This window comes from Neolamprologus multifasciatus, chromosome 3 (assembly GCF_963576455.1).
Source record: "Neolamprologus multifasciatus chromosome 3, fNeoMul1.2, whole genome shotgun sequence".
Lineage (NCBI taxonomy): Eukaryota > Metazoa > Chordata > Actinopteri > Cichliformes > Cichlidae > Neolamprologus > Neolamprologus multifasciatus.
In genome coordinates, this window is record NC_140441.1 from 46,733,859 (window position 1) to 46,759,035 (window position 25,177).

The 25,177-nt window shown below is 41.0% G+C and overlaps 2 protein-coding genes across 8 annotated transcripts in view; one reads left to right on the forward strand and one right to left on the reverse strand.

The window, feature by feature from the left end:
- The window catches only part of LOC146523686 (peroxisomal acyl-coenzyme A oxidase 3-like), a 39,190-nt gene extending 30,082 nt beyond the window's left edge, over positions 1-9,108 (forward strand). For 4 of the 6 annotated variants that reach the window (XM_085153973.1, XM_085153971.1, XM_085153972.1 and 1 more), the window contains 7 exons: positions 2,622-2,744; positions 2,855-2,968; positions 4,690-4,805; positions 7,185-7,359; positions 7,439-7,506; positions 8,188-8,274; positions 8,469-9,108. In XM_085153973.1, the coding sequence (XP_085010099.1) occupies positions 2,622-2,744; positions 2,855-2,968; positions 4,690-4,805; positions 7,185-7,359; positions 7,439-7,506; positions 8,188-8,274; positions 8,469-8,588 (803 nt within the window). In that variant the 3' untranslated portion in view covers positions 8,589-9,108. Of the gene's footprint in view, positions 1-2,621; positions 2,745-2,854; positions 2,969-4,689; positions 5,115-6,402; positions 6,965-7,184; positions 7,360-7,438; positions 7,507-8,187; positions 8,275-8,468 lie in introns of those variants that run through there. The other 2 variants (XM_085153975.1, XM_085153976.1) reach the window with 2 other exon arrangements.
- A 675-nt stretch (positions 9,109-9,783) lies between these two features.
- Positions 9,784-25,177, reverse strand: part of sh3tc1 (SH3 domain and tetratricopeptide repeats 1) — a 31,171-nt gene continuing 15,777 nt past the window's right edge. For both annotated transcript variants that reach the window (XM_085153942.1, XM_085153941.1), the window contains exons 10-19: positions 24,572-24,610; positions 23,158-24,489; positions 19,553-19,693; positions 19,257-19,478; positions 18,993-19,173; positions 17,116-17,266; positions 16,534-16,656; positions 16,187-16,337; positions 14,196-14,392; positions 9,784-14,083 (exon numbers count right to left, since the gene is read on the reverse strand). In XM_085153942.1, coding sequence (XP_085010068.1) covers positions 13,832-14,083; positions 14,196-14,392; positions 16,187-16,337; positions 16,534-16,656; positions 17,116-17,266; positions 18,993-19,173; positions 19,257-19,478; positions 19,553-19,693; positions 23,158-24,489; positions 24,572-24,610 — 2,789 coding nt within the window. In that variant the 3' untranslated portion in view covers positions 9,784-13,831. The remainder of the gene's footprint in view (positions 14,084-14,195; positions 14,393-16,186; positions 16,338-16,533; positions 16,657-17,115; positions 17,267-18,992; positions 19,174-19,256; positions 19,479-19,552; positions 19,694-23,157; positions 24,490-24,571; positions 24,611-25,177) is intronic.

Sequence of the window (25,177 nt, forward strand, 5' to 3'; positions counted from 1 at the left end):
ACATCATTATATACCAGCTAGCCAAACTTCAGTAACCCTACAAACGTCACTGCTGTTTAGTTTTCTGTCTTCATTTATGTTGGAAGTGATAACAGAGCTGTACGTTTCAATTTGTTTCCAAAACCCCGCAGTCAGGACATGCTATATTGTATTTAGATAGAAGCTAGCGAGCTAACTTCCTGCTAACTTCTAACTCCGTTAAATGTCATAAATTGCGTTTTCATGGATGCCTGGATGTTAAACTCAATTGTTACACCTGGTAGAGCAGAACGCTGATCATTTTATTAAAGATGAAAGACTTTAGACAGTTTTTCAACTCTCAGTAATGCCATAGTGATCGTTTGATAAATGGACCTGCAGCGGAGTTTAGGCCCAGACACGACTAGTGACGTCAGACTTTACGACCAGATAAAGGACACACACTGGTCCTTGTTTTCTCCTTGGATTTAACTATAATTGCTGTTTGTGTGGAGGGTTTCCATGTGAGTGACCACAGCTGCATATTTTTTATTTTGTCATTTTATTCCAAGACGAATTATAAACCAGGATGCTGCTGAAAGGTTCTCTGCCATGTTTGATGCTGATTTAAACTTAGTGATGTGGACTCAAATGTTTCATCCTTCAGCAGTCAGTGTAACTCTATTTTAGACAAAGTGGCACCTCTGGAAAAATCTACTATCCTATGTTTAAATGTTTGTCTTTGGATGAATGAAAATATTAATAATTTGATTATTGCTCCCAATCATATGATTTCAATATTAGACAGCATATCAGTTTCTTAGACTCTTCTGTTAAATCGAACCTCAGAAACCTCACTGTCATATTCAACAGTTCAATAGAGCATCACTCCAAACGGCTGGTTCAGAGCCGTTTTTATCATCTAAAGCAGGAGTAGATCTCACCCTGGGTCAACACACCTGAATCACATGATTAGTTCATTACCAGGCCTCTGGAGGACTTCAAGAAATCTTGAGGAGGTCATTTAACCATTTAAATCAGCTGGATCAAGGACAACTTAAACCTGCAGGCCCTCGAGGCCTGGATCTAAGGATCTTGAGAACTTGAGATGATTCTTCATGCTTTTATTTCGTCCTTTTTTGGATTATTGTAAAAGTCTCTTTACTTGTTTCTTTAGACTGTGCAGAATGCTGCTGCAAGACTTTTAACTGGCACAAACAGAAGGTCACATATCGCTCCAGTTCTAGCTTCTCTTCATTGGTTGCCAGTAAAGTTAAAGTTTGGTTCAGGGAGCCTCTCTCTCTGTACACGTCACCCACCCTGGATCAGCAAACGGCCCCAGACCATCACACTTCCTCCTCCATGTTTGACAGTTGATGCCACACACTGTGGAGCTTTCACCTACTCAACGGCGTACAAAGATCCTGCGTGACGAACCGAAGATTTCAAATGTTGATCCATCAGTCCATAACACCTTCTTCCAGTCTTCAGTAGTCCAATGGTGGCATTTCATGGCCCAGACAAGCCTCAGTCTGACGTCTGGCTTTCTTTCTGCAGCTCGTCCTGTCAAACCTGCAGCTCGAAGTCTTCTCTTCACAGCTGAAGCTGAGACTTGCTCACTACGCTATTACGCTTGAAGCTGTTGTCCTGTGAGCCGCCATCACACAAGCTGTTAACTCTCAGAAACTTGTCCTCTGATTCAGTGTCTTTGTGTCTGCCAGACCTCTTCCTGTCACAGTTTCAGTGCCTTTGGATGGTGAAGGAATCGATTCACTGCCTTTCTTTGAAATGTTTCTGTAGGAAAGACCTATATTTTTAAGTGTTATGATGGTCTGTCTCTCTTCCACTGTTAATTGGCTTTTTCTCACCATTTTTGTAGCAACATTGTTCGTGTGTCACTGAGAGAACACCTCGGATGGTTCTGTAGAGAACAGCTGGTTTATTCTCCTGCCTTCTATCTCTCTGGTGAACCTCCTTGGCTGGTCAAGGCTGTGAGTCGTTGCTTGGCAGTTTCCAAGGCCTCGGGAATGGACAGCTTGCTGTACTTGTTAGGCACCTTCTTTGTTGCACCTTTCTGCAGCTCCGATAGTTGGCTAACGTCCCTCTGTGCTACCTTGATCTTAGCCTCTAGTCTCCTCCTCTATGGAGGCTGTTGAGCTTGTAGCCAAGCATCTCACTGATCACTGCTGCTGTGGTGTAGATCTGCTGAAATAGTCTCGGTAATGGTTGCAGTAGGTATCGAGAGAGAGAGAGCTAAATCACATCTTTGGTGGGACCATCCTTTGCCTTCTTCTATGTCCACACACAGTTTTTAAAGGAACTCTGCTGGTAGGTTGTTCCAAACATCTCAGAGAACTAAGCACAGGTCTTCTGTGCTTCCTCACATCCTTCTGTCTGTAATCTCAGACACACTCGATGATGTTGAGATCAGGGCTCTGTGGGGGCCGGACCATCCAGTACTTCTTGTTCTTCTTTACGCTGAAGATGGCTCTTCATGACCGGCTGTGTGTTTGGGCTCGTTGTCCTGCTGCAGAATACATTTGGGGCCAATAAACCATCATTTATATTTCTGAAAGCTTTTTTGTTTGCAGCATTTTTCACACCTGCCTAACACTTGTGCACAGTACTGTATGTATACGTCAGTGTTTCCTTTTTAATTTCAGTGAATCGGCTGGGTGATCTGCGTGATGACAATGACCCAAACTGCACATATGAAGGAGACAACAACGTACTGCTGCAACAGACCAGCAGCTATTTGCTCTCCTGGCTCCATGCAAAACAGCGTGGTCAGTCCTCTGTTCACCAATAGATTATAAATACCTGCAGTAAAGGTCAATAAATGGGCTGGGTCAGTCACTAACACTTCTCTCTTTGGTGTTTGGTTATGGGGGGTCAGATGGTGTGCGGATTGAGTCTCCCTTTCACACCGTGGACTTTCTGGATGAGTCTCAGGAGATCCTCAAAAGCAGGTTCACTGCACTCACAGTGGACGACTGTGTGGATTCTGCAGGTACGTTACTTTCTGCTACAGCTTCAAATCAACTTTTACATGAGACAGTGGAATTTCTTCCTTTCAGATCCTCTTATATACTAAACCTTTTAAAACAGAGCGAGATTTGCAAATGAGGTAAACGTATAATTTTCAATATGTTCCACAAACGAGAGTATAGTGAATTTTAGTCACTTAGCCCTAGAGCTGGGCAATATGAGATTTTATTTTCATATCACGATATGTTTTTTTTTTTTCATTTCAGGCGATAACGATATATATCACGATATAAGCCAAATAACTATTTGTAAGATTTAAATGTGCCGTTGCTCACAAGTAAAATGTGAAATAATCAGCAGCTTGTTTTGATTTAAATATTTATTTCCCATAATAAGTTCAACAGGGTAGATGTACTTAAGGAACATGAGACTGTTTCAGATAAATAAAGGCAAATATTGCAAACTACACAAAAGGCAGCCGCTAAAGCGTTTAAGTTTCAAAATAGAACAAACAAAACAGACTAAGTTGTCAATTCCACTTAGAAACAAAATATTAATTCTAAAAATAAATCTTAGTTTGTTTTACAGAAGAACAGACAAAATTGACTAACTTTTGTCAATATCAAATAAACTGAGAACTAAAAGGAAATTCTCAATCTCTCCTTGTTGTAAAGCTGAGCTTTTCAAACAGTTTTAACAGTTACTTTAGTCTGACAAAAGCCGAATGACGAATTATCGCTTCCAGTCAGAGATTGAGCATGCACCGCTTTATTGTATTTCCAGACTTGCTTTCGGCACATTTACAGTGCGCGCTACTCTGTTTTTGTCAGACTTGAAATATCAGAAATACCTTCACACTACGCAACTTCTTTGGCTCTTCCGTTCGACAGTCTCTCCGGCGTTGGAACCATCATCGGTTTTCTCTTCGGTAACCTTCGGTCACGCTCTCGGTTGATTTTTCTCTAGTCGGCACACTCATTTCCTCCATTACCCGGGCGGCACGGCGGCTGGCTGCTTCCCAAACAAATACACATGTGCAGCTTGACACTTGTGCTGTAGTAACAAGTCACGTGACGCTGCAGCTGTGATTGGTTCGGCTCTGCGCTACTTAATTTGGATTGGCTGTTCTTTTTTTTTTCTTTTAAGAGGACAAGAGCGGTGAGGCTTATCGCAATAGTTTAACTTTTCTATCGAGAAAAAGTTATTTCACAATACATATCGTTATCGTTCTATCGCCCAGCTCTACTTAGCCCTGATATTCAGCTTTACATTAAATGAACAAATGCAGTCTGATTGTGATCTGTTGTTTAAGTTTTGTTTAAAGTTAAACAGTTTAATTGAGCAAATTTGACAAACTTTACCACAAACACAAAAATATCAGTTAAGTTCATTTCCCTGCTGACCCAGTAAGAAACAGGCTCCCTCCTCAGGATCTGGGGTCAGTTCTCTTTCTCAGCCTCTGCTGTGGGTCTGAGACGACCCCACACTGCACGCTGGTCCTAATCCAACACCATCGATGGGATTACAAAGGAGGGGAGGTGGGGAACATAAATAAAAAGGGGAACCGATAGAGCCGCATGTGTCTGCTTCTCTGCACTGTAAGCTGCCTGATTGTGATTTTTAATAGTTGGCCATAAACATGTAAATGTATCTGCCTTTCTGATGTGACTGGTTCAGCGTGACTACAGACCATATTATTGAAACCTTTCCAGTGTAGCTAACATCCTCCCCCTTGTCTGTCAGTGCCTTTGGCAGCCTATAAGTGGCTTGTGTGTTTCCTGCTGGAGGAGAGTCAGAAGAAGCTGGAACAAGAGCGAGCGTTGGGCAACGATGACTTTGAAGCCCGTAACAACTGCCAAGTAAGACCAATGACTGTGTGCAGACACACACATACACCAACTTCACATCCAAACATCTGATTCTGATTCAGCATCATCTGCAGCTTCACTGGCTGAAGTTTGGACAGAAACTTGATGCTTTTTATCCAAATCAGACTGAACTAAAGGTCGTTTGATTTGGATTCATCGAGCAGAGGTGAAGTCTGAGACAAACTTACTCCAGACTGGCATGAACCCAGTATTTGAGATGACCTGTTACAGCCTGTGTTGCTGTCAGTGATGGACCTCTTAGTCAGCAGGAAGCTTTTATGGTCCCGGGGAAAAGAGTATGAACACTCTAAGATTTGTCTGTCCACTCCAACCTTATATCGTCTACTCAGGATGTAAATCATAGTAAACAGATCAGGTGAGAAATATTCATAGCAGGCTGTGCAGCACCACGATGCAGACATTAGCCTGTATCTGCAGTACTGTATATACTGCACCAAAAGTTATAGAAACCAAACGGCTTCCCTGATTCCTCGATCCATGGATCAGTCAGTAGTGAAGCAGTCGGTGTACTTGATAATATCTGAAATGTGACATTTGTCAACATCTCTTTGCAGAATGAATGTCTTTGTTTCTCTGGACAGTCCACATCCACAGAACACAATATTTACACTGTCAACAGAAACCTGATGAAATGCCCCCATTACTGTCTGCAGTCAGCACAGTTTCCTCCACTATCCGTTGCTTCTGTCATGTGACCTGATGTCCTAATAAAGACAACAGAGCTTTTCTCTATGGTGGTGGGGGGGTGGAGCCTATCCAAGCTGCCACAGGGAGAGAGGCGGGGTACACCCCAGACAGGTTGCCAGTCCATTGCAGGACTAGCATATTTCCTAATGATAAAGCGTTTTGTTCTTAATCAAATATAAATCAAAATATAAGTTTGATCAGTTTATAAATAAGAAATGTAGTTTGAAATATCTAATGCTATGCTAATTGTGCTATGCTAATCTAATGCTAAAGCTTGAGTTCTGTGTGTGTCACATATTAAATACATACATAAAAAATACAAATAAATATGTCTACGTTTACCAGTACAATGAATCAGAAATTACAACACCAGTGATTCTAATAACAGACCTCACTGAGAGCTGAGTATCGTGTGTGTGTGTGACTTACAGAGAAGTTTATTTTAGGCAACAAGAACGTGCCTGAAATAAACAAATAATAAATAAATAACCTAACAGAGTTTTAAAAGTAAAAGAAAGTATTACTCTGTATTTGAGTTGATGTTCATGTTACAGAAATGTTCATGTGAAATTACACAGATCTAATTAGAATAAACTGAGTGAAACATGAAGCTGAATGTGACTGAATGTGATGTGAACTTGAATTCTGCTGAGAAAAACAAAGAAACTGTAATGAAGTGATTTTAATGTTTAAACTTTGTGTTAAATCTCAGAGTCAGAGAGAAGTAGAGAAATGTGGGTGGACACTGATGGTTACATGGTTGGATGGTCAACATGCAAAGATGTGACGCCCAGTAGGAGAGAGGGGGGAGAAAGGGTGAGCAGGTACCAAAGTGGGGTGTAAAATAGATTTGAGCTTCTTCCCTTTTATCTTCTGTCAGATGAGCAGTTCAGAAGATCTCAGACAGTCACAGCTGAACATTGCAGCAGTAGAGGGGGAGCTGCAGTCCGACCTGTGAAGTGATTTTCTCATTTGTGGCTTTTCGTCTGCTCATTTGTTCTGTGCTAAAAGCTTAATTCAGAAGGATTTTGATTTGCATCACACGTCCAGGAGCTTTCCTGTCGGGTGATTATCCTCGGCCTGGAATAACAGGATCCTTCTGTGCTCATCCTTTCTCCAACCTCTTGTTACCAAACATAACAGAGTCAGCATTAGCTCAGAGCAGATTGGTCAGTATAGTATAATAAGTTTAGGTGATTTGATTGTTATTTTGTTAGTGCTAATAGTGAACATTCACCTTTTCATCTTTGGTGAAACGTAGAAGTCTGAATATTATTCTTTAGTGGGACAGATACAGGTTACCTTAGCCATAATAATAAAAAATTGTCCGGGCTACTAAAATCATCCCAGAAATAACAAGTGGGCAGCTACCGCTAACAGATGGGACTGTAGGATCTGATTTAGGCTGGTCAGGTTTCTTCATACCAGGGTGAGCAGGTAGTAGGTAAGGCCCCTTACCCACACTGGCTCCAGTTAAACTCTGCTTTATCTACTGGGTGAGACTCAGAGGACTTTTTAAAAAGCCAAAATCAGCTTCCTGTAGAGGAGTTTTGTGGGCCTGCGGATTGACGCGTCCAGAACACGAGCACATGGTTAGATTACAAATCAGCTGTTTCTGTGTTTTTGTCTTCAGTGTACTTAAATGTAAACGTCTGTGTACAGGTTTACTACTGCAGGTCACTGGCCATGGCCTACATTGAGCACACCTGCCTGCAGAGATTTCATGAGCTGACCACTAATCAGGACACACCAGCTGGTCTCAGACCAGTATTAAGGAAACTTTGTGGCTTGTATGGGCTGTGGAGCCTCAGCAGCCACATGGCGACACTGTACCAGGGTATGTAGTGGGCTCGATGCTGTATACACGGAGAAATCTTCATCGTAGTCATGTGGTAACACAGTGTTGTTGTTTCTAGGTAATTACTGGAGTGGACGTGAGCCTGCTGAGCTGGTCCAGATGGCAATCCTCACTCTCTGCTCCCAGGTACACGAGAAAGGATCAGTTTATGGCAGATATACAGGAATTTGCTCAAGTATACAGAAATGCATATGCATTCCTATGTATAGGGCACAGCTTCACTAATTATCAAAGCAATTACACATGTGGTTGCTGTAACAAGCACACGTGTGCATTTCTACTGTCGTGTTTTTGTTCTTTGTTCAGCTGTTTGTATTTATGAGTTAAGAGACGAGAATAAAAACACACGAGTGGCTCCTTTGACAGAGTAAAGCAGATAGTCTCACACATTGATCTTAAACTTGACATTTGACTCTTTTGGTACCATGAAAGTCAAAACTCTGGTATGCTTCAGGGCGTGTAGACATTTTGATTAACATGTGGACACGCCCAGAAGATTAACATGTGATTAACATGTCCACCGGAGAAGGAAGAAGTATCCTGGGTCTCAGTCAGATTTGCGATTCACAACATTTGATTTCTAAACACAAAGACAGCGAAAAAACTCAAAGCTTCAGAATCTGTCGGTGACCTCAAAGCGACTCCATCCATCGTTTGGACCATGTATGGTCAAACAGCGCCTTTTTATTGGTGTTATCCGTCTCACTTGTGCTGTCCTGTACTTTGGGAATGTCTTCATAGAACAGAAGGACATTGAAGAAATGATGGCTTGACCTGACTGTAAAATCTGCTCTGTCTCTCTCACAGCTAAAGGATGATGCAGTGGCCTTAGTGGACGTCCTGGCACCCACTGATTTCATCCTCAACTCACCTATTGGCTGCGCTGATGGACAAGTAAACACATACAAAGACAGAAAATCTAGTTGTATCGTTAAAAAATTTGCTGTCCGTCAAATTTCAAGGACATTGAAACATTTCACTTTTATTTATATTTGGCTACATCGCAACACAAGTAATCTCAGGTAATAAGCGTAAGAATCCGTGTTAAATAAGTGAAGAAACACTTTTCCTTTGTCCTCTTCCTGCAGATTTACAACCACCTGTGGTCCACAATAATGCAGGGCAGCAAAGTGCTGGAGCGTCCATCCTGGTGGAAGGAGTTCTGCTCAGACAAACCTGTGCTTGGATCTCTGCGGCCAAAACTCTAAAACCCAGTCGTGCTCTGCAAAGGATCTCTGCACGTCTGTCCAGTGCCTGACGTTTGTGTAAAACTTGACATTTACACAAACTTGAAATGTTAGGAAATGTTGAACAAGCCCATTACAAACTTTACAAACTGTGACACTCGAGATTTCAACAAGCTTTCATGAATCCTCTGCTCCACACGCCGACATTTTCATTATCATTTAGTTGCACACGAGTGCTTAAACTTTAAGAAAACTGTGCTACTCAACAATAATTAAGATTAGTTGCAGCCCTAAGACCTCGACTAAGATTGTTGGTTGATAGCTGGTATATTTTTGTAGTTTAACCGTCTCTGCGTCCAGTTTTTCTAACTTCACACCAGAAATGTCGATATGCTGATTTTTTTCATCACATTTGTAGATCTACACACAGACTTGTGTACATGTATCACTATAACTAGATATAGAAAGATGCATTACACAGTATATACATGTGTATATATCATCAAATGAAATGTGGCGTATCTTCTGTACGAAAACATCCCTTTTCACCCTTTGCTCATATAAATTTTACCCAATAAGAAGCTTTTATTTTTTTAAAATACAGTTTTTAAATGACAGTTTAATTAAGAGAAAAAAAAACCCTGAAGCCTGATTGGTTTTGTCACTTCATGCAGCAAAAACATGAGTTTTGCTCTCTAACAAAGAGCAGAACCATCAGTTCCTGCTCTGAGGCTCAGACACACTCTGGCTATTCAACAGGACTGTGATCCGAAACACGGCGGCAAGTCCACCTGCAAACGACCGGAAAAACGATTTTGGCCAAAGTCTGGACTGAAATCTGAGGCTTTGAGCTGGAAAACACTTCAGGGTGGCTGATTTCTTCATTTTCTTTTGTGTCATTGCAAAGAAGACTAGACCTAAGTATACAGAAGCTCCTCCACAGTAAGGTGAAAGACTCTCAGCCATTGACTGACAGCACAAACTGTTACCTGGTTTAGGGGACAATTATTCTATTTTATTTTTTTTACACAGGCTTAAGCAAGTTTAGCTTTTTCCCTTTAATAAATGCTGTTAATTAACAGCTGCATTTTCTTGGATCTTTACTGTCTAATATTAAAATGTGTTTGATCTGGAACATCTTAAGTGTGACAAATATACAAAACATAGTATAAATATATATACGTTTATATAAATATATAAAGAAGAGCAAATTTTTGTTGGTTTGCTCGCAGCATTTTCTTTCTGGTGAGTTCTCAATAAATTCATATCTCTCTTAATAGGCTTTTAGTGTTATTTTGAATGCGCTGAGGTCATAGATAATTAGATAAAGCATCCTAATGTGTGATGCTGCAGAACCACGTCATGTTGACGGAGAGGATTATTATTTGGCATTATTGCATTCAAACCAGCATATGAAATGGATGTAACAAATCCAGACTGGGCTCCAACGCTGCACATGGAGCACGACGACATACCTGTGTCAAACTCAGACCGGCGCTCAACACTGCTTGATAAGATTGTTAAGGTGTGCTGTGTTTTGGTGAATATGTGCCCCAGTGTGGTTGTCAAACCAGGGCCAAATGAAACTTGCTCTTGTTGAATATTCATAAAACTGCTGTGTTGCATGTACAGTTCATTGTAAATAATTGTACTTTCTGTAAAGTGGTTTCAATAAAACAGAAAAGAAAAGTATGTTCATTTTTTTTTTAATACAAGATCTGTTCACATGTACTTAGCAAGTACATACACATGAAATGCAAACTATTTACATGGCAACGCACAGCTTGCATCAATCGTGAATCGTTCATCTAGAGCAATTTTTGGGGCAGCTGCTGAGGAGAAGTCAATGTTATGTGCAACCTCAAGCTGTATCTTGGTCATATGGTCAACGTACTCACAATGTGGAGGCTTAAAAACAGCCAAATCTTTTACCCAACCGTTTGTGAATTAGATGTGCGCCTCCAGGAATTTATAATTCCGAAAATGATTCGCCGTGTATGCGCTGACTCCACAGACAAGATACGAAAAAATATCTGGATAGGACAACGGCGGTAGGCTGTCTGGCTTTCCGCTCCGCCGCCTTATTTCATACGGGTCCACATTACCGATGCACGCTATTTGTCCAAGTACCGTCTTTTGGCGTCTTGGCGCAATCGGTCGCGATACAGCCCTTTGTCTTTTGCGCTGATTTTAAGCATGGTTCTGACAGTCCTGCTTCCAACACAGTGTGTTTGTTTTGATTTGTGGCCTTTGGCCACCAGGACAAAGTAATTATTGAAGTTAACTCAGAAAGATCGATTGGAGAAAAAGAGTCTAACTTAACATCAGTGGTACTAAGAGTAGCTGTAGATAACCATTTCACAGATGTAACATTGAGTAATTTTTCCTCTAATGGTTCAAATTTGATTTGTTTGTTGCTGAGTAGATATGGCAGTTAATCTTTGGGCGTTAAATGTCATTGTTTTGTGCTTGGCTGCTGGTAAGTAAGAGATTCTTAGGTTCTCGATCCTTCCATCACAAATAGATGCTCTGAGATACGAACCCCTTTCACTAGTAGCTTCTACTAGCCACCAGCTATAACAACTGCTTTAATAGTAGTTAAAGCTAAAATTAAGCATTAGATACTGTTACAGCTGTTTTTATCTCCAGCTCTTTTCTTTCCTTTTTTACTTGAGCTTCTTTTTCCTGTAAAATTTGCTTTTATGATTTGGCTGACAGTGTCGCTTTCTCCGACTCTGCCTTTAAACGACTGCATTTTGTTATGCTCCAATCCCAGTTTATAGTCAGTACCATTTAGTCTCCAGCTAGTCAGCTGCCACTAAGAGCTTACATAAAGAAAAACACAGCAGACAAAATGAACAGCGCAACACAAAATTCTGTCTGGCAGCCCCAAACCACAACAGAGGCTCCAGGTTTTCAGGACTGTACTGGCAGTTGCTCCTGTGGAAACAGGAGGCAAACTGACATGCTTCATATGACACAAGCTACTGTTTTTGATACTATACAAGATACTGTTGCTTTTTGTGTGTGTGACCTTTTGCAGGTGAAAGTCACAACTTTCAGATGTACCGTTTAAGCTTTGTGACTTCTTTTGTCCACTGATCCAGTGTTTTTTCAGGACCCAACAATATTTGATCACCAACTCTTTGGGAATCATCTGGTAATTGTTAAAATACGAGAATGTCTTTAGAACTGTTCGTACTTGTCACTCATCTAAAACAATGTTGCCAGCAGAAATTTTACATTGGCTCCAACTCCACTCCAGAACTCTACAATGTGTCCTGTCGTTCACCTGTTTAAGCACACATTTATACAACTCTTTTGTCTGCGCTTTCTATTTAATACACACACACACACACACGAGAGGTGGTTCAAGACTGTTCTCAGTGATGTATTTGTCAGTGGTTTTATTTTCAAAGTTCATTCTTGATTTACTGCATTCAAGCTATCTGGTCGTTAAGTCTGACGTCACTAGCCGTGTCTGGGCCTAAACTCTGCTTCAGGTCCATATATCAAACGATCACTATGGCATTACTGAGAGTTGAAAAACTGTCTAAAGTCTTTCATCTTTAATAAAATGGTCAGCGTTCTGCTCTACCAGGTGTAACAATTGAGTTTAACATCCAGGCATCCATGAAAACGGAATTTATGACATTTAACAGAGTTAGAAGTTAGCAGGAAGTTAGCTCGCTAGCTTCTATCTAAATACAATATAGCATGTCCTGACTGCGGGGTTTTGGAAACAAATTAAAACGTACAGCTCTGTTATCACTTCCAACATAAATAAAGACAGAAAACTAAACAGCAGTGACGTTTGTAGGGTTACTGAAGTTTGGCTAGCTGGTATATAATGATGTGCTACGTGACCGCTAGCGACACAGCTATGTTAGCATAATATAAACAAGCTAACTTTTTTTCCACTGGATAAAAGTTAACGTGAGTGTTCTCGGTGGTCAGGAACAAATGTAATCGCATGGCAGGATGCTGTAAAAGGACCAAACTTCAGCCAGGAGAACAACTGAGATAATCCATCCACAATACGAGGTTAGTCATTCATATACTGCTGCATGGGCTGGGCTGTAGTTACATCCTAAGGTTTTAAAAACTGAGCTTAAATAAATGATTAGCGGTAATAAAAGCTGAGGGAGGTCAACAGTGATCACTGACTGTTTTTAGGAGCTTTTTGAGATTAAATAGAAGAAAATACAAAACATTAAACATGTTAACAACACAAAAGCCATATTAAACGCAGACTACTTTAGGCCCGGAAGTAGGATTCGTCACATCATCACTTAAAGACCGGATTTTCAGAAAACTTGACCTCTGACCTTGAGGCGGCTGATCCCATAACACACTCATACAGTGTACACATAAACTGAGATTAGGAGTATTTGTAATTGACTGACTCTGTGGCACACAGATTACAGTGGGGTCAAACTGGCTTGTAGGGGATCAGAAATGCACAAATTAATTTTTCAATCAACTTCAAGTAACTTTAATGTTTCCGAGTTTTTTGAGATTCCGTCTCTCTCCATTAAACTGAAATTATTATAAAGAACTATTAGACTACAGAAGTAAAAGACTATTCATTTCATAAAAATTCAACAGGGGATCGAATAATTATTTCTCCCATCAAAGTCACATCAAAGTAGAAGCAAGTGTACATAAAAGTTACATGAATAAGATCCAGCCTGGGATGTTCACTAGTGACCAGCTGTCGATTTTAAACAAGTGAACAGCGTTTCCCTGTTTCCACGTGTCAGGACGTACCTGTTCACAGTTGTCTATTTAAATGAAATATGAAGTAAACACAAAGATAACGTTAGAGACCCACGGGCATTCAGATTTCAGGGAAGCAAACAGCATCAAACAAGGTGCGTCTCAGAAAGAAATATCGAATTAAAGAGCTTAATTAGGTTTGAGATAAAGATCCCTCTATGTGACCTAAAACAAATGATATTAAATAAATATTTCATTATGCATTTCATGTATTTCATTTCAATGATAAAAAAATAAGATTTCAGTACATGCCTGGTTTATGCTGCTAGCACGCTCGTCTTACAGCAACGGTGGCTCCGAGTTATGACGTTTTATTATTTAAGCTGCTGAAAAAAATCTGTTTTTTCTCTGGAATTATTAATAATTATTGACTTTATCATCATGTTGGAAAACAAAACTGTGAAACTTGTGATTTCAGTGTGGAACGTTGCTTCATGTCTCCTCTGTACCAACAAATAACATCTCGTCTTCATGCAGTGTCCCTCCTACTGTCCTATATTCTTGTATTGTGTGCTGCTGTACTGCTGACCTGGTGAAATATTTATCCTCTTTGCGTTCAGCTCTGCAGCAAATCCTCGTGCCTTTTGATAAAAGAAGAGTGAGCGCTCCCGGTCTATTATGAAGTTGTGGTAGATGGTGGCGAGTTGGGTGCACAGCTGCAACTGAGACTTTTTGTTGCCCAGATCCATGGCTGCAGCGAGAGCTAAGTGGTAGTATCCAGCAGCATCAAACGGGTCCTGTCGAGGCAGGATTTCAGTTTAGGAATATCGCGGATCACTATGTTCATCAGATTCACATTTTATTGTTTAAATACAGAAAACAACCCACATCTATGATCCAGTCCGTTACCTTCAGATCAGTGAATATAATGTCTCCCAGTGTTTGGTACAGCCTCACGTAATACAGTGGCTCCTCATCGAACTGCAGAGGTGTTGGGCAGAGGGTCAGGGTCTTCAGGTAATAGTGCTCAGCCAGTTCATACTGTTTCAGACAGTGGTACAGTGAGCCCAGACGGTGGCACGCCACTCGCTCATTCAGACGCTCACCTACATGTACACAGTTCATTTGGTTTTAGCACAGGACCTAAGGTCAGCATGTAAGCCAGTGATACGTTTTCATAGGAGCAAACTTTGGAGTCTAACCATACCTGCTGTTCACAGCTGTCATGATTTAAATTTGTCATTACACACCCCAAAATTACTAAAACCAAAGAAGACATTATAATTTTATTGTCATTATATTAATAGAGATTAATAAGAAAAAAATACTGCAAACAGCAAGTAAATTACATTAAAAATTAAAATGTTTGTTTGACTGTTAGGATGTTCTCTGTATTATTTTAAAGTCTTTATCTCACGATTCAAAGTACCTTGAGGCGACTCAGGTCATACAGGAGATAATGAAAATACTAGGCAAACTAATGTTTAGACCAGCGGTCCCCAACCCCCGGGCCTCGGACCGGTACTGGTCCGTGAGTCGTTTGGTACCGGGCCGCGAGAGTTGAGGCTCAGGTGTGAAATGTATAGTTTTCAGGGTTTTTATCGGTTTTCAGCATTATTTTGTTATCGTTTTTATCGTTAACTCAGTTTTTCTGGGTCTTTTCACGTGTGTTGTGAATAAATCTTCTTTTTTTCGGTACCGGTACTAGTTTTATTTTGTTGTATTTATCCGCGACACCTTAAAGGCCGGTCCGTGACAATATTGTCGGGCATAAACCGGTCCGTGGCGCAAAAAAGGTTGGGGACCGCTGGTTCAGAACACTATAGAGAAGTTAATGTTGAAAAGGAAAATGCAATCGCTGAAGGCAGCTTATCTAAAATAACAGCTGATACTGTTGTGGGCAGTGCGAAGCAGCTTAACTGGATTCAGGCTCTGGGATTTGTGGATGCACAAAGCACCACAAAAAAGCTACAAAACAAAGTTAGCAAATAACCGACTAACACTCTTACTTTGAGTGGCAATAGACAGGAACAGAAAACACTAGTAAGCAATAATTGTGTGCTGAGGAAACCCTTGGTTGAGTGTCTATTTGAAGTTACCTGTAGGACAAATGGAAACCCCTTACATATGTACAGTTTGTAAAACTTAATGTTACCGCTCCGACATGCCATTAATTATCCAGAGTGTTTTTAAAAATAGTTAAATTATGTTCTGTGTTATGTAGGTTAGCAATCAATGACAGTACAGGTACACACTGGGTACTACCAACAAGTCCTAAACCTGAATATTTTAAGTCAGCATCAGCACCTGACGAGCCTGAAAAAAGGGGACCGGTGTTCTGGGAATCCATCCTACCTGACAAACCATCCTACCTGTTGTTTCTACGCATGCGCACAACACGAAATTCAGTGGCGAACCATCCTACCTTTGTGAATGTGATGTACAAGCATACTTTAACAGCTATAATTAACTGGCAAATCATCCTACCTTTCTTAATGTGAGCTAGAAGCATACTCTGACGGGTAAAATTACGTGCCAAACCATGCTACCTTTGTGAATGTTACCTACAAGCATACTTTAACGGGTAAAATGAAGTGGCAAACCGTCCTGGCTTTATAATTATGAGCTACAAGCATACTCTGATGGGCACAGTTAAGTGGCAAACCGTCATACCTACTTACATTTGTGCTGGAATGACTCTGTGACAGCAGAAATGTGCATAAACTACTTACGGTAGGACGTTTTGCCAGAACACCGGGTGAAGCTGCATCTTTAAAGTGCTTTTAATTATAGTAGCAGTAGTTTTGAAAAGTACAGAGAATCCACTTTGGTCCAGTGTTGACACACTTCATGAAAGACAAAAGATGGAAACGACTTTGGTGTGTGCTGGTTTTGCTCACCCAGACTCTTACTGATGTCAGCTGCAACGTGAGCAAACTCCACTGCGTCCCCATACAGCTTGAGACAGAACATCACTTCAGTGAGCTTATTGCACAACCTCAGTCTACTGTGAATGCTGCTGCTCTTCACTGCGATTGGCAGAGCACGGTCCTACATGGAACGAACATAAAAATACAGCCATTTAATTATGATAATGTGTTTTCTAAGCTTTTATTAGTTTGCATCAATTTTAGAGAAATTACAGTAATATCATCATAGCACAATAATGCTGAAAAAGTTTTAGCAAACATAGATAAATAATCTAATCCTACATAAGAATGACTGAAATCACATTATTCTAAAGTACCCTGTAGAAGATGACAGCCTTGTCCCTGTCCTGGCAGCTGTCGAAGAAAATGTCTCCTGCGGTTTCAAGAAGCTTCAAGATAAAGCTTGTGTCTCCTGTGCTCAAAGCTACATCCTGAGCTGCCTGAAAACACCAGAAATACAGGATTTCAGTCTATGATAAACAAATTTCATTTTGGCCAAAGCTGAAATCGCTAAAACTGTGAAGATGCTCTTTCGTCCACACATTTTCTTTGCTGATTATCTGACTTAAGAGTTGTGGTAAATGGAGTAATTCTTTTATAATATTTTTCTACTCTGCGCAGACCCAGGACACACTGGTGAGATTACATCTCTTGATTGGCCTGGGAATGCCTCAGTGTTTCCCTGATAAACTGGAGGAAGTGACTGGGGAGTTGGCTGTTGTCCCCATAACCTGACCCAGAATAAGTGGAAGAGGACGAATGGATGGATTGAATTTGAGAGATATTCATGGTGGCGACATAGTTTTCAATGTAAACTTGCAATTCTGAGAATAATAAAAGTTTAAGACAACACCAAAGTTCCACATATATGGCTACAAATGAAAACACTGGTATCAGACCTGAACATAAATGTCCACCAGTTCAATCTGGCCCAGCAGCTGGTAGATCTTCCCGGCTTGTAGCCAGCCATATGCTTCCTTCTCCTTGCAGCCCAGGTCAATGAAAATACCCAGACTGGTCTTGGTGTAGTCAAGAGCAGCTCGGTACGCCCTGAAACAATTCAAAGATAACTTTTTTAAAGGTCTACAGTGTTAATTTGATTCCATTCAATTTTATTTACTATACACAACAACAGTTGCCTCAAAGCACCTTACACTATAAGGTAAACCCTACAATATTAGAAAAAATCATCACAATCATACAGCCACCTATGAGCAAACACTTAGTGACAGTGGGAAAAACTATTTTTATATACTCTTCCTATCTGACAATCACATGCATTCATATTCTGATGCATCAGAGAGCAACTTGGGCAACTTGGCATGCAGACTGGAGCATTCGGCAAACGAACCAGCAACCTTCTGATTAGTAGGTGACCTGCTCTAGCACCTGAGTTATAGCTACCACAGGTTAAGTATACGCTAAATGACAGGGGAACATGTTGAAAACAGCCCCACCAAGGCTGGAGATGGAACAACACTGGAAGATCACATGAAAGGAGGAAACAAGACGTAACAATGCTAAATGGCTAGTGGAGCTAATAGCAGACCACAGCAACCTCCCTGAACAGGATCCAGTAACCATCACAGTGGCAGACATCCAAAACAGAGTCTCAAGCATAAAGAGTTGGACAGCATCAGACCCTGACATGACTCAAGCCTACTGGCTAAAGAAGCTAAGTGCACTCCATGAGTGCTTGGTAGCACAAATGAACCAGTTGCTAACGAATGAGACACACCCAACATGGCTAACTGAAGGCTGGACAGTCCTGATCCTTAAGGATCCCCAAAAGGGACCACTCCCAGCGAACTTCCAGCCAATAACCTGCCTCAGTACCATTCATTATAGCTGCTGTCAGGCATCATAGCGGATAAGATGAACAAGCACATGACATACCCAGACACAGAAAGGGACTGGCAAAAACACCGGAAGACAAGCACCTGCTACTGGTAGATAGAGCAGTTGTACGAGATATTAAGATCAGACTGACCAACCTGTGCACTACCTGGATTGACTACAAGAAAGTCTGGTCATGGGATGCCTCACACATGGATCCTTGAATGTGTAGAACTATACAAGATCAACCAAGAGCCTTCATCAGGAATTCAATGAGGATGTGGCGAACAACACTTCAAGCCAACTGATACAGTCATACAAACTGGCGATGGCTAACCAACCAAATACAGTAGTGGTGGAGAAGCAGAATAAGACAACCATGGTCCCCGTGGTCATCGGAGAACTCGGGGCAGTGACCCCCTAAGCTAGGCGAGTGGCTCCAGCAGATTCCAGGAATGACATCCGAGATCTCTGTCGAGAAGAGCGCAGTCTTAGGAACAGCTAAGATACTGCACAGGACCCTCAAGCTCCCAGGGCTCTGGTAAAGAACCCGAGCTTGAAGGATAAAAGAGGAGCGAGCGGTGTGAAATTAGTGAAAATGTGAAAATAGATCCCTTTGAGTTCTGTAGAATAAAAAAGCTAAATAAAAATATCCTAAACAAGCACTGGGCAAAATACATTTAGCACTGTGAAAGTAACATGACAGGAGTGTTTAAAATTCTTCTCAAAGAAAGGTCTGGAATAATCAGGCCTCGTCTTATCATAAAGACTTCAATAGTACCGTATCACTTAAATAGAGCACTTCGCTGTCAAACTGCTGGAGCCTTCATCTTTCAGTCCCGATCTGATCTAAACCACAAAACAACACTGCACTTTGCTACTGCATAAAAGGTAAGTGAATGTCATATTCCAGTCATACTGCGATTCTACATGCACATACTGTTCTGTGCCAATAGAAAGGTAGATCTGGCTGATTGCTTCCAGTGCTTCTCCCTCCTGTTCTCTGTATCCGGTGCGTCTCAGCAGCTGGACTTGGTGCTGACTGTAGATGATCCACTGAACCTGGTTTGGAACCTTACACTCATACAGACGACACAGACATCGTGTTACACTGAGCTCGTCTGGCGAAGTGACAGAGAGAAAAAAGGACAGTTTTAACACAGAATATAAGACACTGCTACGGTTATGTGACATTCATACTTACACTCTAACAAGTTAGCATTGATTGCCAGAAGCAGAGCCCACTCATAGCATCCTTTCCCATAGTCCAGCTGCTGTTGCTTCACATAATACTTTCCCAGCTCCATCAATACGGGGATAAAGTTTTCCACATTGCTTTCTTCACTGAGCTCAGAGAAAAGCTGAACTGCCTCAGACAGATGCCTCTCTGCTAGTGTTTTCGCTCCAGCCTTCAGACACAACAACCCTTTATGAAGATGAGAAAGAGTCATAACATAGTTGGAACGAAACATTTATGCACAGTAGGATATTCTAGCTCACCCAGATTGGCCTGAGCTACGGCCCCGTTTGGCATATCTTCAAACTCTTGGCAGATGTCAATAGCAGCCTGGTAGCTCTCTGCTGCCCTCCGAACATCACCCATACATCGAAGGGCCACACCCCGCATGTTGAGAACCACACCTTTGTATTGCATTAAAGAAATTTACTTTAACATTTAAGAAATGCCTGTTTGCTAAATCTTTATCCCACAGTACACATAGTTTTATTAATCAGTCGGAGGTCTGAGTCTTTCTAAAGGTGACCACTGTCTTTAGTTACAAGTTTCAGCTTTATGTAATCTACAGGGTGGGCCATTTATATGGAAACACCATAATAACATGGGAATGGTTGGTGATATTAAAGTCCTGTTTGTGGCACATTAGTATATGTAGGGGGCAAACTCCTCAAGATGGGTGGTGACCATGGTGGCCATTTAGAAGTCGGCCATCTTGGATACAGCTTTTGTTTTTTCAATAGGAAGAGGGCCATGTGACACATCAAACTTATTGGTAATGTCACAAGAAAAACAATGATGTGCTTGGTTTCAACATAACTTTATTCTTTCATGAGTTATTTACAAGTTTCTCTTCGTTCACAGATGGGTGGTCTCGTAGGGTGTCTTGCATCGAAATCTGCTGCAATGACCCGGTTACTGCGTTCACCAGATATCAACACAATTTCCATCCGCTCCTCACGTGTTAACCTCTTCGACAAGTCAATGACTGTGGACAAAGTTGTATCCAAGATGGCCGACTTCTAAATGGCCACCATGGTCACCACCAGTGTTGGTCAAGTTACTTGAAAAAAGTAATCAGTAACTAATTACTGATTACTTCCCCAAAAAGTAATCCCGTTCCTTTACTGATTACTTATTTTCAAAAGTAATTAATTACTTAGTTACTTTTTAAAACATGATTTACAACCTGAATAGGTGATAAAGCGATAGATCTTTCAGCCCAATTCTACTTTTTCTACATAATCCATCATACAAAATGTAATCAAATGGAAAAGTCTCTTTTTAAAACTTGTTTTATTAGTTTTAATCTTTTAACTTTATGCATCAAGCAAAAATTAAATTATATGCAACATTCTCTGACTGGAAGAAATTAGTTTAATATTTAAACCTATTTTCTGCACATTCCAGCACATAAAATATATTTTTTTGTGTTTACACTCACTCTTTCAAATAGATGCAAGTAAAACACAGCAGAAAATAAATAAAGTCAAAGACTAGCGGTCCTGTTGCTCTATTTTCACCTGTAAAGCAGGAGTGGGGTAGGCGGAGGTTTACCCTGGTGCAGGTGTGCCACAGCGGTCAGTGGAAGAATCCGCGAGTTTCTCTGTGAGTTTCCCATTACGTCGTAGCTACTCAGTGCTTGTTTGGAAGTTTAGGGTTTTTTTTCGCTGTAAAAAGAAGTTTTCTTCCCACGCACAACGGACACTAATGTTTTTGTCACTTTTTATGGAATCAAACTCAAAGTAAGGTCAGTACTTCCACGCTTTAAACGCTGCACGCTCATACTCTAATTACCGTTTTTGCAATAGTAATCCCTTACTTTACTCGTTACTTGAAAAAAGTAATCAGATTACAGTAACGCGTTACAAGAAACGCGTTACTGCCCATCTCTGGTCACCACCTATCTTGAGGAGTTGCCCTCTCACATATACTAATGTGCCACAAACAGGACTTTAATATCACCAACCATTCCCATGTTATTACGGTGTTTCCATATAAATGGCCCACCCTGTATATAACAAAAGGAGTTAGTCAAGATCCCAGATACCAAAATAGTTATATGTGCAAAGCTGTGGTTAAACTCTGATGTAACTCTGAATGAAGATGTGGAAGAGAGGCAGAGGTTAATAATAACTAATCATTAAATGCTGAGTGATGCATAAGTGTGAAGCAGAAGCACTCCTAGGCCAATTACTAAGGAAGGATTCAGGGTCACCTGATCCAGTTCTAACTAAACAGAAGTACAAAGGGTGTCATTTTAGAAGAACTTTTCAGGGAATTTTAGGACATTCTGATAATAATGAATTACAGTAGAGCAGTCTGGAGGTAATGAAAGCATGAACTCATTTATCAGCATCACTCTGAGACAGGATATTTCTAATTTTAGAGATGTTGCGCAAATGGAAGAAAGTTATACATATTTAATACATGAATTAACGGACAAATCCTGGTCGAAAATGACTCCAAAATTCTTACTGTTACTGGAGGCCAACGTGACAACATCCCGAGTAAGCATCTGGTTAGACATGTTTCAAACATTTTTAGTACAAAAACCTGAGTTTGATCTGAATTTAGAAGCAGGAAATTAGAGCTCATCCAGGTCTTTATGTCTTCAAGACATTCCTGAAGTTTAACTACTTGTTGTGTGTTATCTGCCTTTGAGATAGACCTTGGTTTATAACTACATTTAAGAGTGTGAAACAGCAGATTACAACTTTGAAGTATGAGCTGCAGTTTTTAAAACAAAGTATAGTTTGAAGACAAAATGAAAAACTCGCTGAAAAGCCTTCAGTTAATCCAAAATGCTGCAGCAAGAGTCCTGACAGGGACTAGAAGGAGAGAGCAGATTTCTCCTGTTTTGGCTTCCCTTCATTGGCTTCCTGTTAAATCCAGAATTCAAAATCCTGCTCCTCACATACAAGGTCTTAAATAATCAGGCCCCATCTTATCTTAATGACCTTGTAGTACCATATCACCCTATTAGAGCACTTCGCTCTCGCTCTGCAGGCCTACTTGTTGTTCCTAGAGTATTTAAAAGTAGAATGGGAGGCAGAGCCTTCAGTTTTCAGGCCCCTCTTCTGTGGAACCAGCTTCCAGTTTGGATTCAGGAGACAGACACTATCTCTACTTTTAAGATTAGGCTTCAAACTTTCCTTTTTGCTAAAGCATATAGTTAGGGCTGGACCAGGTGACCCTGAATCCTCCCTTAGTTATGCTGCAATAGATGTAGGCTGCCGGGGGATTCCCATGATGCATTGAGTTTTTCCTTTCCAGTCACCTTTCTCACTCACTATGTATTAACAGACCTCTCTGCATTGAATCATATCTGTTATTAATCTCTGTCTCTCTTCCACAGCATGTCTTTATCCTGTCTTCCTTCTCTCACCCCAACCGGTCGCAGCAGATGGCCGCCCCTCCCTGAGCCTGGTTCTGCCGGAGGTTTCTTCCTGTTAAAAGGGAGTTTTTCCTTCCCACTGTCGCCAAAGTGCTTGCTCATAGGGGGTCATGTGATTGTTGGGCTTTTCTCTATATCTATGAAGCGCCTTGAGGCGACTTTTGTTGTGATTTGGCGCTATATAAATAAAATTGAATTGAATTGAATTGAATTGAATTGAAAAACCTAATTAATATTTTAGAAATGAAAACTCAGGAAGAGACGGTCCATACAGATCTGGGGTCAAAAATATAAAAAGCAAATAAAATATGATATCACTTCCTGTTCATCAGCTTTACAGTGAATTTGCTGTAAAGGACATATTTGTAGAAGCAAATCTTAAACTTTTGTGAGACTCAGCCTGAAGGTCATCTGTGCAAATTTGGGTGAAAACTAAAAAACACTTTTTAATGCTATTTATAGAAACACCCTCACCTTCCTGAGGAGTTGTGCAGTGTTCGGGAATCGAAGCCAGGATTGATTCCAGTATGTCCAAAGCAACTGCAGGCTGACTGTTGTCAATGTGAAGCCACGCCAGCCAGATGAGAAAACCTTTTCTTTCTGAAACAGAGACGTAAACTTGCCTCGAAGGATTGTTGTTGATGAGAGCCTGCATATGGCAAATCGCATGTCCCGTCATCTTGTGTTTGCAATAGAGTTGGCAAAGACAAACAGTGAGCTGGTGGCTCAAAATTTGGTAATGGTTTCTCTCTCTACTTTGGAGCTTTGGAAAAGTGAGAGCTTTGCGCAAATATGGAGCCATCTGAGGTGGAACGGGGGTTTCTTGTTCAGCGACACTGTCCAAAAGTAATACCATACTGCCAAGACAGTCGGAGAGCGTGGCAGAGGGCAGCAGAGAAGCTCTCCTGACTGAACTGGCACTGAGGTGGGGACGGTGAAGTTCACTGTAAAGCTTTCCCAGTGCCAGATATCCATGACTGGGAGAGATCCTCCATGGTCTTTGAGCTTCATCCCAAAGAATGAGTAGCCTTTCCAGATAAGGAACAACCTGAGCTCCCGTAGCAGAAGTCCAGTGGTGCTTTGCCAATAGCAGACAAGCCCGGGCTTCTGCCATTTTGTTGTGAGAGAGGATAGCTTTCTTGAGCATGTATTTAAGAGAAGAGTTGTCCTCTAAGCTTTTCAGACAATCTGGGATTCCTATTAGTAAGGCAACGAGTCGTTCTGTCACGGCAAAGAAACTTTCTGTATTTTTCTGCAAAAGATATATTGCAGCAAGGTTGGAGAAGATGCTGGCCAACAGCCTGAGGTCTGTGAAGCCTTCTCTGGGGACACTGAGAGTTTCCTCAAAATAAACCTGGGCTTGATTGAACTTTGACCTACCTACGCAGAGCTTCCCCAACAGGAAGCATAAACGAGTTTGTGACCAGAAAAGGTGTTTCTTCCTGGCGGTCTCCCTGGCAACACCCAGAAAGGAAATCAGTTCATCCTCATCACAGTGACCAGTGAAAGTGGAGGAGGCCAGTTTTTCAGAACTCAGTCCATACAGAATGCCAAACTCGACTTTGTAGTCTCGGCCGTCCAAAAAAGATAAGAGTGGAATCAATGTGTTTTTGTTCCCTTCAACTGGTTGGACCACGAAAGAGGGAAGTTTGGGGCTTTTTGCCTCCGCAGCCAGGCCCGATTCCTCCAGAGTCTCCCTCTTGGTTACGGTGTAATGAGGGGTCGACTGTTTGTCTTGATCAAGAAACCTGTGAATGTTTGTCTTGAACTCTTTCTGTTCAGACTCAACTTTTCTTGAAGAGCTGGCTGCAAAAGAATAATGAGAGAGACAATAGTGATGGCATGCACAGGAGGCCAGTTAGTAAAGAAATGCTAATGTCATACTTACGTGATGTTTTGTTCTCAGACTCCTGATAAGTGACCATATCTAAGATTGAACAACAGCTATTGTGAGAAAGTGAACGTGTAAACAACAAAATCCTCAGTAACTGGTAAATAAATGCTCAGAAATAAAACTTGGTGCAAATTATATACACAAATGTATTTTATACTTGTCTTTGAACCTTTATTTATACAAAACGGTAGCGATAGAGAACTGCATGAATCCAAAACAAGCGAGAAGTTGGACTGTGGCCACAAAAGTCTTGAAATTCATAGACACAAAGAAATGCCATAAAATTATTACATGCACGGTGATCTAACTGCAACTCAAACACAACCATAACCACAGCAGTGGCAGTTTACAGTAATCTGAATTATTTTAGTCATGCTAGCAGCAAGATTTCACAGATGGCACAGATGTTGGTGCGCAGGCTGGTTGGTAGTAATGTTTTTAGCCTTTTCATTAAATGCCACCAACACGTCAAAAATTTCCATTTAATGAGTAAGTAATAATTTGGAGGATTGCAATTTTTCATGTCCCTAATTCATACAACACCTCATTATGCTTGTAGATTTTGCCTCCATGAACTCATCAATGGAAGTTAAGCAATGC